The following is a 13,954-nucleotide window of genomic DNA, read 5'->3' on the forward strand; positions in this document are numbered from 1 at the left end:
ATTTGTTATTCAGTCTCCATGAGACAGCTCAAAGGATCATACGATTTGCAGCTGAACACAAACTTGAAGCTACTTGGTCTAAATACCTCATTTCACAGATGAAAATGGAAGCTCATGGAGGGAATGGAATTTCTTAAGGTCAAAAAGGTAGTTAATAGGGGATGGGATCTGAACCCAAATCCTCATATTCCAAATTCAACACACTTTCCAATGCACCAAACTTCCTTTTCAGCCCTGCATAATAATACCCCCTTAGACACAGTTGGTATTCCCATCAAATTGGCCAAGGATTTACTCTCTCTGAAAATATTCTCCATTCGCCCACCTCCTGTCTTTTCTCATGAGGTTCCCTATTCCTGGAAAGTCCTCCCTCTCTATTTTTACCTACAAATGCCCACCTACTCCAGTTTCCATAAGTTCCATGAAGCTTTCTTTATACCAAGTTTGTCCCTCAAATCTGCCTTTGTTTTTCAACTCCATAACATGCTTAATTATAACATGTATCATCACACGATAAGTGTATTTATTTCTTCCCTTCCAACTAGATTGGAATCTCCATGAAGACAGAAATCATGTCTAATATAAACTTTTCTATCTTCTATATTCTAAGTACAGTAGTCTACACTACACAGTAAGCTTGCTGATGGGAATTGCTGCTTGAACAAACCAATAAATGAATGAATAAGCATTTTGTCATAGGTTATCTTAACAATAATCTCTATAGGTTTTAGATTTCTGGTAATGTTATGATGGTAAATATTGAACAACTTGAGCTCTAAAAAAGAAATATATATAAGACATACTTTTAAATTTAAGCTACATAATTATTTTCTCTATTATTTTCTTAAGTCTGGGCAATTGACAAAATAATGAGTCAAGCCTCGGTTTGAAGTGGTTGCCAATTTTCAAGGAGTCAATGCTCATGTGGAAAATTTAACAATCAACTCTAGTGGAAGTTTGAACTGGCTCCAGTACACCTCTGGCTGAGAGGAACTTTAGAGGTCATTTCATCTAGTCTAAAAGCCTCGTTTGACACATGGGGAAAATGAGGTTCAGAGAAATTAAAAGACAGTTCCACATAGGGGATTCCAAATAGCAAGTAAGGGATGATAATGATAGCACTGACATAACAGGGTTTTTGGGAGGATCAAAAAAAAATTTGCTCTTTAGGCTTTTAAGTGCTATAAAAATGCTAGCTATGATGATGATAATGATGATTGGGTATCAGTCAGCATTCAAATCCAGACCCTCAGATTAAAAGTCCAAATACTCCCTTCATTAAGTAGGGCTGATTTTAAATTTAAAAACTTAAAGGAATCTTAACTTTCATCCTTTTGAACCATATCAAAGCAATAGTTATACTGTTGGCTGATATAATTTATTCCTCTTCAAAAACCCCACACCTTGCAATTTTAGATTCTCCGCACCTCAGCAATTTCCTGAGCACTTCCCTCTGTCTCTTTCTGGCTGCCTTCCCTCTGGATTCTTGTGGCAGATTTTGGTTCATGTGCCCAGGGCTAAAGGAAAGCACCCAATCTTATTTGTGAAATGTCTGCTGAAGCTGCTAGAGTGATGTGCCAAGTCTATAAAACCACTTTCGAGAAGCAGAAATCAATTTGGGAAGAGCTAGCCTTTGCCTAAATCTCTCTCTTTCTCTTTCTGTCTGTTTGTCTCTGTCTCTCTGTCTCTGAATATCTATCTCTGTCTGTTTCTCTGTCTCTGTCTCTCAGAATGCAGATGAGAAATGAATGCTAACGCTTAATTATAGTGATTCTCCTTGAGAACAATTCTCTAAAGAAAAAAAAAAAAAAACAAGGATATATGTGTGTGGGATGTGTGTGTGTGGTATATTTGTGTGCGGTAGAGAACTAAGATAGACTGGGCATGTTTGGGAGTAGGGGAGAATTTTATGACCTTAGCATTAGTAGTCTTGATGAGAGTACAGGACAGGACAGGGATCATTCATTGTTTAGGGAACAGGCATCTGGGCAGGGGGCAGCTGAGGGTAGGCTAGAATACCGGGGTTAGCATAGCATGGTAATTTGGGATAGGGAAGGTACCAGTTGGCTCTGGGATATGGAAGACTTCTGACTCTATCACTCAGAGATCAAGCATTTACAAAGCACTCCCTTTGTGTCAGGTATTGCGCCAAGGGTCAGGAGTACAAAGAAAGGCAAAAACACTGTCTCTGTCCTCAAGGATCTCACACCAAAAGAGAGACACAGCAGGCACCCAACTATGGACATGCAAGATAGAGATGTTTATGTCTGTCTGTATCTACACATATATACACTTAATATGCCTACATTATATATGTAATATCATCTATTGTATAATATGCATATTATATAATACACTCACATTTTACATATAAAATACATGTGTATATATTGGTATATATATATACATGTATATGTATACAAAGAGGCCACATATCTATCTATATCTATATCTATTTATAGATATAGATATAGATAAATAGATAGCTATCATCTATCTATGCAGCTGTCCAATCTATCTCTATCATCTATCTGCTTCTATCTATTGATATAACTACCTACATACCTATCTACCTCTATCATTTATCCATCTGTTCATCTATCCAACTATTCATCTATCTATCTAGGTATCTATCTATTTATCTATACCTCTATCATTTATCCATATGTGTATTTATCCAGCTTTCTATGAACCTATTTACTTTTATCATTTATCTATCTGTCCATCTATCCATTCATCTAGCTATCAGCTATCTATGTATCTATCTATCTATCCAGTTATCTACCTTCCTTCCTTTTCTTTTTCTCTCTTTCTCCTTTTCTTCCTTTCTTTTTGATGGATGTGGCTCTTTCCAACAATGAGATGATGCAGATCAATCCCAATAATCTTGTGATGAAGAGAACCATTTACACCCAGAGAGAGGATTGTGAGAACTGAGTGTGGACCACAACATAGCATTTTTACTCTTTCTGTTATTGTTTGCTTGCATTTTTGTTTTCCTTCTCAGGTTTTTTTTTTTTTTCTTTCTAGATCTGATTTTTCTTGTGCAGCAAGATAACTGTATAAATATGAATATATATATGTATATATATATATATATACATATACATATATTGATTTAACATTTATTGTAACATATTTAACATATCTTGGACTACCTGCCAGCTAGGGGAGGGAGTGGGAGGAAGGAAGGGAAAAGTTGGAACAGAAGGTTTTGCAAGAGTCAGTATTGAAAAATTACCCATGCATATGCTTTGTAAATAAAAAGCTTTAATGAAAAATGGAAAAAAAAATAAAAGATAAAATAAAATTTAAAAGTCAAATGAGGAGGCATAATTAGACAATGGTGCATGTAAAAAAAATTGTCAGGTTTTCAGTGGCCTATTAGTTTTGTATGCACCAACAATATATGGCCATCAAAAGAAATTCTCTTAGAGCACTTCGAAAGTGAAGGAGGAGATAGCTCCTCTGCATAGTTCCCTATTTAGAACAAACTGGAATGTTGTGCTTAGTTTGGGATTTAGAAAAGACATTGATAAACTGAGATCTGTCCAGAGAAACAGAACCAGGATAGGGAAACATGCTATGTCAACTAAAAGTCTAGTTGAGAGAAACAGGGATGTTTGGAGTGGAAAGGAAAATGTACGTGTGTGTGTGTGTGTGTGTGTGTGTGTGTGTGTGTGTGTTTGTGAGAATATGAGTGTGTGCGTGCGTGTGTGTGCGTGTGTGTGTGTGTGGAAAGCAGTGAAAGGAAGAGGAGGATATGAGATCTGTTTTTCAGGTACTATTCTATTATCTTTGTTTTCCAGCACTAGAATCTAGTGATAAATTCCTTTTGATTGAGCAGTGATCATTTTGTCAAATGAGCATAGATCTAAAGGCTAAATGAGAATATACAGGTCCCCCAAGTGGTATATGGAAAAGGGAATATCTGGATACAGGGTTGGTTCTAAATTTCACACTCTCCCATCTGTTCTTTGCTATAACCAATATATTTCCCTGAGAGCCACTTTTCTCTTTTAAAATGATAATAACAGCTCACATTTATATGGCGCTTTAAGGTTTATGAAGTACCTTATATACATTATCTCATTGGGTTTGAAAAATGAGTCTTCTTTTTACTCCATTCCCATGGAAGAAACTAATTTGAACAAGCAGATCCCATTAGGCTTTTGGCTATACCTTTTATTGTGACATGATTTATAATTTGCTTGTAACTTATGATTCTTGTGTTGCCTCCAGCATTTTTTCATCAAAAATTCTTGGCTTCTGTACACGACACAGAGATGATCAAATTTCATTATCTCTGGCTATAGCCCCTTGCAAATACTTTGATAGAATTCAGGACCAAACTTATTCCAGACTATCCTATGATGATAACATTTTAGGTTCTAAATATGGCATTATAATGGGGTACAGAAGAAAAGTTGCTCTTGTGGGTACCAGAAGACTTGGATTCAAATATCACCTCTGACATTTCTTAGTTGTGTTCCCCAAGGCAAGTCTCTTAAACTGTTGCTGAGTCTTAGTTTCCTCATCTGTAGAATGAGAATGATGATTAAAAACCTTTACTTTACAAAATTGTTGGGAGGATCAAATGAGATAATATATAAATGTCAGTTGTTGTTATTAATAATCAGTCAGTAAAAACAACCAGGTGGGCACTACTTCTGGGAGCTCCGTCTCTCCTCCATCAATACCCTTCCTGTTCTAGAGGGCTCAGGGCAATAAAGTTTGCAAAAAGCTAAGTTGTCATACCTGTTCTGAACCTTGACTTTTTTTTTTTAAGACAAAACAGTCATGTTATATGTAGGCAATGAACTCCAATCCTAGGTAGAGGGGCTACAACTCAGAAAGACGCACATCTTGATTATAAAGTTAGAAAAATAAATTGTCAAAACCAGTCAGTATGATATGGTAGAGCGAACACTAGCTGCAGTATGAAGGGACCTGGATTTGGATCTACCTCTGATACTTACTGTCTTTTTGACTGTGGGCCTCAGCTATTTCATCTGTAAAATGAGGTGTTGGACTTGGTGACTTTTAGGCTCTTTTCCAGCTCTAAATCTGTGATCCTTCCTTAAATAGTTTCTTAGCTTCTGGTAGGAAGGAGAGAAACTTCTTTTATGCTCCCTACTCAATACTTAGTGCCATATTATGTATATTTGTTGTTCATTCATTCACTCATATTTGACACTTCATAACCCCATGGACTATAGCATGCCAGGTCCTTCTATCTCCAAAAGTCTCTTCAAGCTCATGTTTGTTGCTTCCATGATGGTATCTTTCCATCTCATCCTCTGCCATACCCTTTTCCTTTTGTCTTCGATCTTTGCCAACACCAGGGTCTATTCCAATGAGTCTTATCTTTTCATTACACGGCCAACTAAAGTATTTAAGCTTCAGCTTCAGTGTTGTCCTTCCAATGGACCATATCCCAAAAGTCTTAGTGCTGTTCTAAGCTAAGGGATGCCCTGTATTAGGTACTCAGCACCCATAAGCTCAGTTCAGAATCAATTTCCTTTCTGAAGCTTTTCAGGGACTTTCCTGGTTCCCTGGGCTCTTTTCAAATCAAGATTGTGTCATACTTATGTATGTATTATAGCCCTTGGTAGAATACAAATTCCTTGAGGGCAATAACTATTTTTCAGTTTTTAACTTTGCCTTCTCAGAGCCTATCATGGTGTTTGTCTTATAGTAAACAGCTTTAAAAAGTGCTTGTTGAATTGAATTGAAATAAATTAGATAGGTGAATGAATGCATCTTTAAAAATTTCACTGGGACTCAAGATAGTGAAAAGTTGCAGGAATGTAAGCTAACCCAATATACCAAATGCTCTTCATTTGGAGAATGATTATTTGATCCCATAACTCCAGTTAGTATTCCAAGACATATGGAAAGAGAACGTAATAAGAGTGAAAGCCCCATATGTCCTGAAGGCCACATGGAATGCCAGTGGTCCAGATGGAACCAGAACTCAAATCTCCCAGTTGTATACTCTCTATTCTTCTTCCTTCCATATGAAACAAATAGGATTATTTCATTGAAATGGTTGTATAAGGCATGTATGAGGCAGTCATTAACTGGTTCCATTCATAGCTTAATTAACACAAGAGATGCTCTTGAATACTTCAACAAGTCAAAGATTAATGTGAACTCAGATTTCTTCCTGCCACAGTTCTGTTGTTTTTTTTTTTCCAAAAGAGGTGCTGATTATACCTTAGAATACCTTAGAAAATGGCACTTAGAACATGTGCCATTTTCTTCATTAGGCAACAAGTGGGACAATAAGACTACAACAAAAACTACCAAAATGAATTAATCTATGTCAATGACTATAAACTTAAATCAAGTGTAACTTTACCACATGGAGACAAAGTATTTTCCTTGCCACAGTTAACTTCTCATCGCTCAGGTCTACAATAAACTCCATTCTGATAATTACAAATACCTCTTTTTAAAAATGCTGTATAAAATATTTGACTTTAGGTGTTTGATTTTTGCATTTTTTTTTTTTTTTACTATCTTTATCTTCAATATACCCATCCACGTTGTTATACACTAAATTACTACCATCTCAGATGGCAAGGAAATTTATTTGTTCAGTGTACAATACATTAAGTAAGCTATAATCAATATTATATTTTAATAGCGATGAAAATAATAATGATGAACTAAGCAAAGTATTTTTCTTCCTTAAAAAATAACCCTAAAATGAATTTGTGGTAACAGAATCATGAACCAATTTATTGAGGATAATATAATTGTAAATTTAAAATTGGAAGAGACCATGAAGACCTAACCCCTTAATTTTTACAGAAGATGAAATTGAGGTACAAGGAGATTAAGAAGTGATTTGTCCTTTGGCACATTGTATTTGTGTGAGCAGGATTTGTATTCCATTTTCTTTTTTTGGGGGGGAGCTCCAAAATGAGATCTTATTCTATCCATCCTTCTGTGAATGATTTCTTCTTCTCATCCTTCCCTATTTTTTACCTTGATAAACTTTATTTGATATTTTGATTAAAGGTTAAGATTTTCAAGGGCTAGTCTTAGAGAAAGAGCATGATATGATAGGAAAAAAAGTGGATCAGCATCTTGGGGTGCTCTCTGCTCCAAGTGACCCCATCAGATTACAGCAGCAACACAGGTTCCAGCTCTCTTTTCTATAAAATAAGGGCTTTCAATGGGATATTCTCTAAGGTCCCTTCCAAATTGAAGGTCTTATGATTTCATTTTCTGGTTGGGTGCCAACTGCAACTTTAATCGATTTATCACATCTAATAAAATTTCTAAAAAGAGGAAATGACAGCATATTAAAATAAGAAGTTTTTATTATCACTGACTAAAGAAGTGTTAACTTATTAGAGCCATTAAAATGAGATGGGAAATGATTCATTTCAAGTAAATTTTAAATGGGTCACATAGAAGTACTAGGTATAGAAACAAACTAGAATGAATTTACCCACTAATGTTTTACTGATGACAATGACTATTTTCTACATGCCTCCTTTTGAGAGAGAGGTCATGGATGTCTACAGTTATGTAATACTGCAAATGGTGGCTGACCAGGAGCTCCAGTGAAGATTTTTAACTGACACTTTTTCTTTACTGTGAAAAAGTTTTTTGTGTGTGAGTGTACACATATATACAACATAGAGGGGAATATACATAATGTTGCAAATATAGTGCAAAAAAAAAAAAAAGCACCAATAATATATTTGAAAAGAAAAGAAAATTGTGGCCTTCTTTACTTACCTGTACTGTGGCAGGAACAGAGTCAGGCACCTGATATCGCAACTCATGGGCTGTAGCTTGAGATTTAGGCAGAAGGAATGGATAAGAAAGGGATCGGTATTTTGACTTCATAATCTGTAAGAAGAAAAGAAAAGAAAAACTAAAGAACTGGTAAATATAAATATGTATAGAATTATTTTACATAAATCTATTTATATCTAAGAAATAGATACTTATATCTAAGGTGGGCCATCTCTGGGGGCAGAAAGAAAGGAAGAAAAAAGAGAAATAAAAGAAATTTACACAATCACTTTGTTGTATTTGAAAGGAATAGCAAGTTCTATTTAGTAGATTTACAGTTTTCTGTGCAATCATTTTTTTTTATTATTTATAGAAATCCTGTTTTATTCCATAAATTAAAAAAAAAGCTAGAAGATGACCATGATGGGCTGAAGAAAAAGGTTGTCTTTTTTTTTCTAAAAGAAAATTAATTTAGATTTATGTGTGGAATGTTTTCATTATTTCCAAGAGTTCCTGTTTACTTAAAAAAATGTGTTTACCACCCAGCTTTCCAATGCCAGGGAGAGTAGCTGATGCTAAGCATTACACTATAAATCAAACTCTGCAAATTACCAAGGAAAATAATTACTGTTCACTTGCAAAGAGGGCTGCTATTCCTCAAATTGCAATGACATCTTGATAATATGTATTTAAAGTTATGTGCATGCTACCTTTGATTCCTCTTTCACTGAGAACTCATCTACATTTTTAATTTATAACTTGTGTGCCCTAATTCAGATGGAGTTGTACAATTTGCAAATCTATCACTTCTATAATCTTTAAATAATAGACACCCAACTAAATATTTGATCTCTTTATTGAAGCAAACAAGGAGATGTTTTTGCCTCCTGTAGGCAGAGAATGGAGGAAAAAATTATAACAATTAGATTCTTAACTTTTTTTTTTAAGTAACCTTTTGAATTACCCTTTTTCCCAATAAACATCATCTCCTTAAATGGAGGTAGATCTTGGTATCAATAGACCTCAGTCATTTATATTTGGTTTTGCAATGAATTTGGGGATTATTTTAAGAATGTGGATCTGTCTGACTTTCTTCATTATCATGCAAATAAAACTTAATTTGGGAAGAAAAAGCAAGTCATCCAGTATTCCATCAACTCCAATTTTGTTGTTTATTCTGTACATGCTTCAGTTTCCTTCCTGAGGAGGGCAGCTAGGTAGCCTCACAGTGGAGAGCATGCCAGATCTGAACTCAAGAAGACTCATCTTCCTCAGTTCAAATCTACCTTTAGATACTTAGTAGCTGTGTGATCCTGAGCAAGTTGCTTAATTTTGTTTTCCTCAGTTTCCTCATCTGCAAAATGAGCTGGAGAAGGAAATGGTCAACCATTCTAGTATCTTTGCAAGAAAAACCCAAAGTTTTTGGGCAAAAAGAATTGGACACAACATCCTGGGAAAGGATATCTCTCCCTCATTTTAAATTATAGGCCACTGTCTCCTCCAAAAACAAAAGCAACTGTCCATCATGGAGGAAAAGGACAGGTGGCCCCCAAACCTGATACGTGGGGCAAGGGAAAGCCCTAAAGTGTCAGGACATGTGACTCCAATCCATCAGAGAAAGCTGAAGGATGTATGTGAAGAATGAAAAGGCCAGTGACTACAAACTGAAGGTGCCTGAAGGTCACGAATGGAATGTGAGCCCTAGTACAACTGGACAAGTTACTTTTGATGAATGATTGCAAGAAAATGAATCATTTAAAAAAAAAGACAAAACTAACATTTAGGCCAGAAGAAATTCAGAAGCCATCTCTCTTGTTAATTGCCAGGTAAGTATCTCCCTCCAGACAAAGGCTACCCTGAAAGACAAAGGCTGCTTGGTGCCTATCGTTCCTTTTATAAATATTCATATTGAAATAATGGAAAGCCATCTATTTTGGCAGTGTCATCCATATTTTCAATTTGACACATAAGCTCTGAGATGAGCTCAGAAGATGACTCACTCTAAAGGAAGCTTTCCTTCATCATTGACCGGACAGTTGGCTTCAGGGCTTGCCTGCTGCCACGAGGCACAATATCTTTCTGCCACAGTCACATATTTCAGGAAAACATGAATGTTTCACAGATGAACAGAGCTCTGGACATGGCACTTGTGCCAAAAGGTCATTATAAATGTCTGATTCCACAAATGCACGGACTCTGAGAACGCTTGGATGATGAGAGGATACTTGACCCATTCTCAATTTCTCTCCTCTAATTTTTGAAGTTTGGAGCAGCATAGCCAGGAAATACCATTGCTCCCTATTTCCAGGTTCAGTCAGTCAGTCAGTCAATAATATACCAGGCACTGTACTAACCACCTGGGATACAAAAAGCAGCAAAAGACAGTCCATCATTGTAGGTTACAATCCAATGGAGGAACTCACAGTCTGATGGAGGAGCTCATGACTTAAGGTTCTGGGCCCACTGGTGACAGCCAGAGGGAAAAGACTACAGAGGCACAAGAGAAAACACAAGCGCATATGAAAAATAAAAGGACCAGTGAGTCGACTCCCAGATCTGACACTGACTTTGTACAGGATCCTTTGTAAGAATCAAATGAAATGATGTGTGTGTGTGTGTGTGTGTGTGTGTGTGTGTGTATGTATGAATATGTGTATTTGTATATGTGTGTAAATCAAATGACATATTTCATATACATACATTTATATGAAATATATTATTTGATATATATATTATGTATATTTGTATATAATTGTATACTTGTATATAAATGTATAGTTATATATACATAAATGTATAATTGATGAAATATAATATGTATATATGTATATCTAGAGTTATACATAAATGTTTATATATGAAACATCTCAGTTGGTCATATAAATTTATATATATTTGATTATGTATATAATTTATGTGTATATGTATATATGACACACGAATATTTTAATATAAAAGATTACATCTATAGTTGTATATTTATATGTGAAACATCTCATTTGATCTATATAGATTTGATATATATAAGGTATTCATGCATTTGTATCTATGCACATGCTTAGGACTATTTGTATGACTGTAGTACATCTGTACTTATATTTATATATGAAACATTTCATTTAACCTATATATATATAGATTTGATTATATATAATTTTGTGTGTATATATATTTATATATGCACACACATGAATATATAAAAATATTACATTTATGCTTAAACATAAGCCATATATTCATATATATGAAACATCTAATTTGATCCTCATGATAATTTATAGATAGACAAATATATCTATATCTGTTGTATCTAAGTGTAGCTATGCTTACATATAATTATCTACATATAAAATATATTATATCTATAAACATAGGTTTCTGATATAGTTATATGTCATATATGATGGCGTGTAAATATTCATTTTTCTGACCATTTGACTCCTTGATTCCAGATGCCTAATCTCCTCTCTCCCATTCCTTTGTCTTTGTCCTTCTCTGCTTCCACTTAAGAGATGTCTGAATCAGATCATGGAGCCCTCGCGGCACTCAAAGGGAGAACCCACCTTTGTGAAATTCCATCGCTGGATGAAATGACGGGCAACATCCCTGGCGGCCTTCCCGTGGACCACAGAGGCAATGTCGTGCCATGGCATTCGTGGCGTAGAATATCTGTCGATGAAATCTACCAGGACACACCAGACCGTAAGTAGCCATGCTCAAGTCAGCAGCCCTGACCTAGGATCTTCACCACTGCCTTTCTCTATTTGGAATGCTGTCCCTCCATACCCCCTAGCTCTAGGTGTCTCTAGCCTTCTTTAAGACATAACTGAGATACTTTCTCCTGAGCTGTAGATATTCTTGCCTTTATGAGTTTGTTACTTTGTCACTTCGTTATTTACTTATTTGCAAGTTTGTTCTCCTCCCTCAATAAAATGTAACCTTTTTGAAGGCAGGGGCTATTTTGTTTTGTTTGCATACATATTTATATTCCTGGACTCTGGAGAGCAGCACGTTATTACTGTTCAGTTAAATCTGACTCTTTAGAATCCTATGGGCATGTCCATGAGGATTTTCTTGCCAAAGATGCTGGAGTGGCTTACTATTTCTTTCTCCAGTTTCTTCCCATTTTACAGCTGAGGAACTGAAGCAAATAGGCATCACAGTTACTAAGTATCTGAGGCTGGATGTGAACTCAGATCTTTCTAGTGCTCTTTCTACTGTATCATCTACCTACCTAGGATGCTACATATAGTAGTAGATCCTTAATTAACATTTGTTGAATTTAGTTCCCTGGCTCAGATATACCAATGCTTGGCTTCTACCAGACTGAGTAAATGGCCTTTTAATACTATTCCTTTAAGTATTTCATATTTCCACTTTTCTCCCTTGGATAATAGCAGATAATCACCCACCAAGATATAAAATTGAGCATACTAATTATCTTAGAATTTTGTGCTTGATATATATATATATATATATATTTTTCTTTTATCTTGTTGAAGATAGGTCATTTGTAAAGTGCCATCCATTAGACAGAGAAGTCTGAGATGAACAACAAAGATGACTCATTCCAACAAAAGGAAAATGAAGCTTTTAAAGTCTGAATTAAATAAAAGAGATGATCACTTTAAGAATTCTGTTTTTGGAGACTATGACCCCTAATTTAGGTAGGGCTGCAGAGATCTTAGTAGCCATTGGTCCAAGTCCCTCATCTTATAGATAAGGAAATTGAGGCACAGGAAGATAAGTGTCTTACCCAAGATAATGCAAAATGGGATGAGAAAGCAGATTCTCTAACACTATTGCTAAGGCTCTTTCTATTGTACTGAGGTAGACTGTGATATAAAAACACACCAAGGGAATTTAGTAGAATATCTTTTCAAGTATATGAACCATGTAATGGTCATTCTGGGTTCTAGGTGGCACCATAGTGCACAGAGCACTCAATCTGGAGTCAGGAAGATTCGTCTTTCTGAGCTCAAATCTGGCATCAGATACTTACTAGCTGTATGACCCTGGGCAAGTCACCTACCTCTGTTTTCCTCAGTTTCTTCATCAGTAAAATGAATTGGAGATGAAGGCAACCCATTCCAGTATCTAACAAAACCCCAAAGGGGGTCATAAAAAATTGGACTCAAGTGAAAAAACAACTGAACAACACAATTTCTTAATATCAACATAGAAATTCCATAGGAAGACCTGATTCTACCATAGTAGTAAATATTTAGCAATCAGCTCTTCAGGGAAAATGTGCACATGATACACTTTTAAATTTAACCTACATTATTAACATTTTCTTAAGCTCGGACAATCAATAAAACAACAAGCCAAGTCCTGATTTGTGTGTTTATGGTTTCCAAGGTATAAATGCTCACAATGAAAATGTAATAATTGGGTCTTGTGGATCCAGGAACTTCATTTCAGTTCTGAATTAAGAGACTCAAATTAGAATCTCATTTCATGTATTTACTAGATAGATGATTATGAACAAATCACTTAGCCTCCATGATCCTTATTTTCCCCATCTATAAAATGGGGATAATAACATCTGCACACCCTAAATCACAATTACCATAAAAAGGCATTTTTGCAAAGGTCAGGAGCTATGATATAGAGTTATTTCTATTCTCTTTAGCATAATGCGTCACATCAGAGGTTAAAAAACATTTGTTGAACTGAATAATTTTGAGTTGCTAAATGTGAAGATTTCTTCAGGATATGTGCCTCCCCACCTTTTCTCTACTTCCTCAAATATATTTGTATTTACTTTATCCCTCTTATATTAGCAGCTAGATGATATGGTAGATGGAGGACTGGGCCTGGAATCAAGAAGACCTGAATTCAAATCCAGTTTCAGATACTTACTAACTATGGGTGACCCCTGGCCAAGTCACATAACCTCCATCTGTCTCAGTTTCCTCAACTGTAAAATAGAGATAATAACACTTATCTCCTAAGGTTGCTATTAGAATCACAGCATTCCTGATACATAGTAGGCACTTAATAAATTACCATGGAAAGAATAACTGCTTGGGATTACGAAAACCAGGGTTCAAATCCTTCTGTGATGTCTATTAGCTTGGACATGTCTCTTAATCTTCATTGGTCTGAATTTCTAAATCTGTCAAATGAAGGGGTTGAACTAGATGGCTTCTGAGGTCCCTTCTAGCTATCAGTTTATAGTCTTATTTTTTCT

At 35.5% G+C, this 13,954-nt stretch overlaps 1 protein-coding gene across 1 annotated transcript in view; it reads right to left on the bottom strand.

Moving 5' to 3' along the window:
• The window catches only part of PLD1 (phospholipase D1), a 201,881-nt gene that overhangs the window by 60,721 nt on the left and 127,206 nt on the right, over nt 1-13,954 (bottom strand). Inside the window, exons 18-19 of the mRNA XM_051983176.1 lie at nt 11,322-11,440; nt 7,759-7,872 (exon numbers count right to left, since the gene is read on the bottom strand). Coding sequence (XP_051839136.1) covers nt 7,759-7,872; nt 11,322-11,440 — 233 coding nt within the window. The remainder of the gene's footprint in view (nt 1-7,758; nt 7,873-11,321; nt 11,441-13,954) is intronic.

This window comes from Antechinus flavipes, chromosome 3 (genome assembly GCF_016432865.1).
Source record: "Antechinus flavipes isolate AdamAnt ecotype Samford, QLD, Australia chromosome 3, AdamAnt_v2, whole genome shotgun sequence".
NCBI classification, from domain to species: Eukaryota; Metazoa; Chordata; class Mammalia; order Dasyuromorphia; family Dasyuridae; genus Antechinus; species Antechinus flavipes.